The sequence below is a fragment of the Galeopterus variegatus genome, unplaced genomic scaffold (assembly GCF_000696425.1).
Source record: "Galeopterus variegatus unplaced genomic scaffold, G_variegatus-3.0.2 Scaffold10321, whole genome shotgun sequence".
Classification (NCBI taxonomy): Eukaryota; Metazoa; Chordata; class Mammalia; order Dermoptera; family Cynocephalidae; genus Galeopterus; species Galeopterus variegatus.
Genome location: NW_007736432.1, coordinates 100,886 through 102,041, shown reverse-complemented (window position 1 = coordinate 102,041; position 1,156 = coordinate 100,886). Strand labels below are relative to the sequence as shown.

Genomic DNA, 1,156 nt, shown 5'->3' with positions numbered 1-1,156 from the left:
CCCGGTCCCGCCGGCTCCCACCCCGCCGCAGACCCCTTTCTTCTCGACTCTCCCTTCTCCGGGGTGCCCACGCCGCAGCGTTGCCGACTGTGTTGTCCTGCCTCGTGCCCTTGCTCGATCCTCCTGAGCCCCCTTCCCTTCCACACCAGCCCGGTAGAATTGTCCCTCCCTTGGTCCTAATCCTCATTTGTATCTAGATCCAGGTCCCCTCACTCTGGCTTCCTCAAACCAAGGCTTTGCTGCTTCTACTGAGTCCTTACCCGTCTCTCCTTTCTGCAAGGACTCCCCGCAGGGAGGGAGACTCGGACCACGGGAGTCAAAGTTGTCCCAAGAACCCAGAGTGAAGCATCCGTGTAACCCGAGTGCCCTAAACCTCCTCTCCCTAAATGCAGAGCATCTTTTCTACCGGGCTCAGGAGGGGTGTCCCTAATGGCCGAGCGTTCAACAGGTTACTGCCTGTCTCAGCTCTACCTTACATGCTCTATGCTTCTGACCTGTCTTTTTTCCCCAGTGCCACACCATATGCGTCCTGGGGCTTTCTCTTTCTCCCCAAGATGCCCTACAGGAAATCCCGCACTTAAGAACTCAGTTGGAATGGGTTGTACGTCAAAAGTTCCTTTACGAGTTACTTATTTGTATTTCAAGTTGCATTTTTCCAGGGTAACAATACTATCATTGTTGGTTACCTTCCCGGGCCAATCCGGAAATGCCAGAATAATCCATGGCATAGCCGAACATCCCAGAGTTCTCCTGCCCTTGAACCCCTCAGGTTCTCCTCCCACCCCAGGTCTCAAGGTCACTCAAGATGATTCACGCTTCTCATTTACATCCCCTTCCCATGGCTCTCCCTCTCTCCCAAAATAAAACAAAACACACAAATCTGCTCATTCCTGAGGGGAAACCCAACCCAGCAAGGTGTCAGGAGGAAAGAAATCATATTGAAGACATTCCCACTGATGTGTGTCACCACTGAAAGTTTTCTAACCCTTTTAGAATAACCCCGCCCCCCCCTTTTTTTTTATCAAGGATGCTTAAAAACTCAGATGGATCCCTAAACACTGGAGTCCCTGGCAGTGTTGCAGAATGAAATGAAAACATTTGGACACTTTCTGGAGAAGGAAGAATCATTGCAGATCAGGGGAAACCCTTGTACTAA

General features: G+C 51.0%; 1 protein-coding gene across 1 annotated transcript in view; it reads right to left on the bottom strand.

The window, feature by feature from the left end:
- The window catches only part of LOC103609932 (beta-1-syntrophin-like), a gene marked incomplete at its 3' end in the record, with an annotated part of 2,337 nt that extends 1,609 nt beyond the window's left edge, over positions 1-728 (bottom strand). Inside the window, exon 1 of the mRNA XM_008594189.1 lies at positions 687-728. Within this exon, the coding sequence (XP_008592411.1) occupies positions 687-728 (42 nt within the window). The remainder of the gene's footprint in view (positions 1-686) is intronic.
- Positions 729-1,156: the final 428 nt, after the last annotated feature.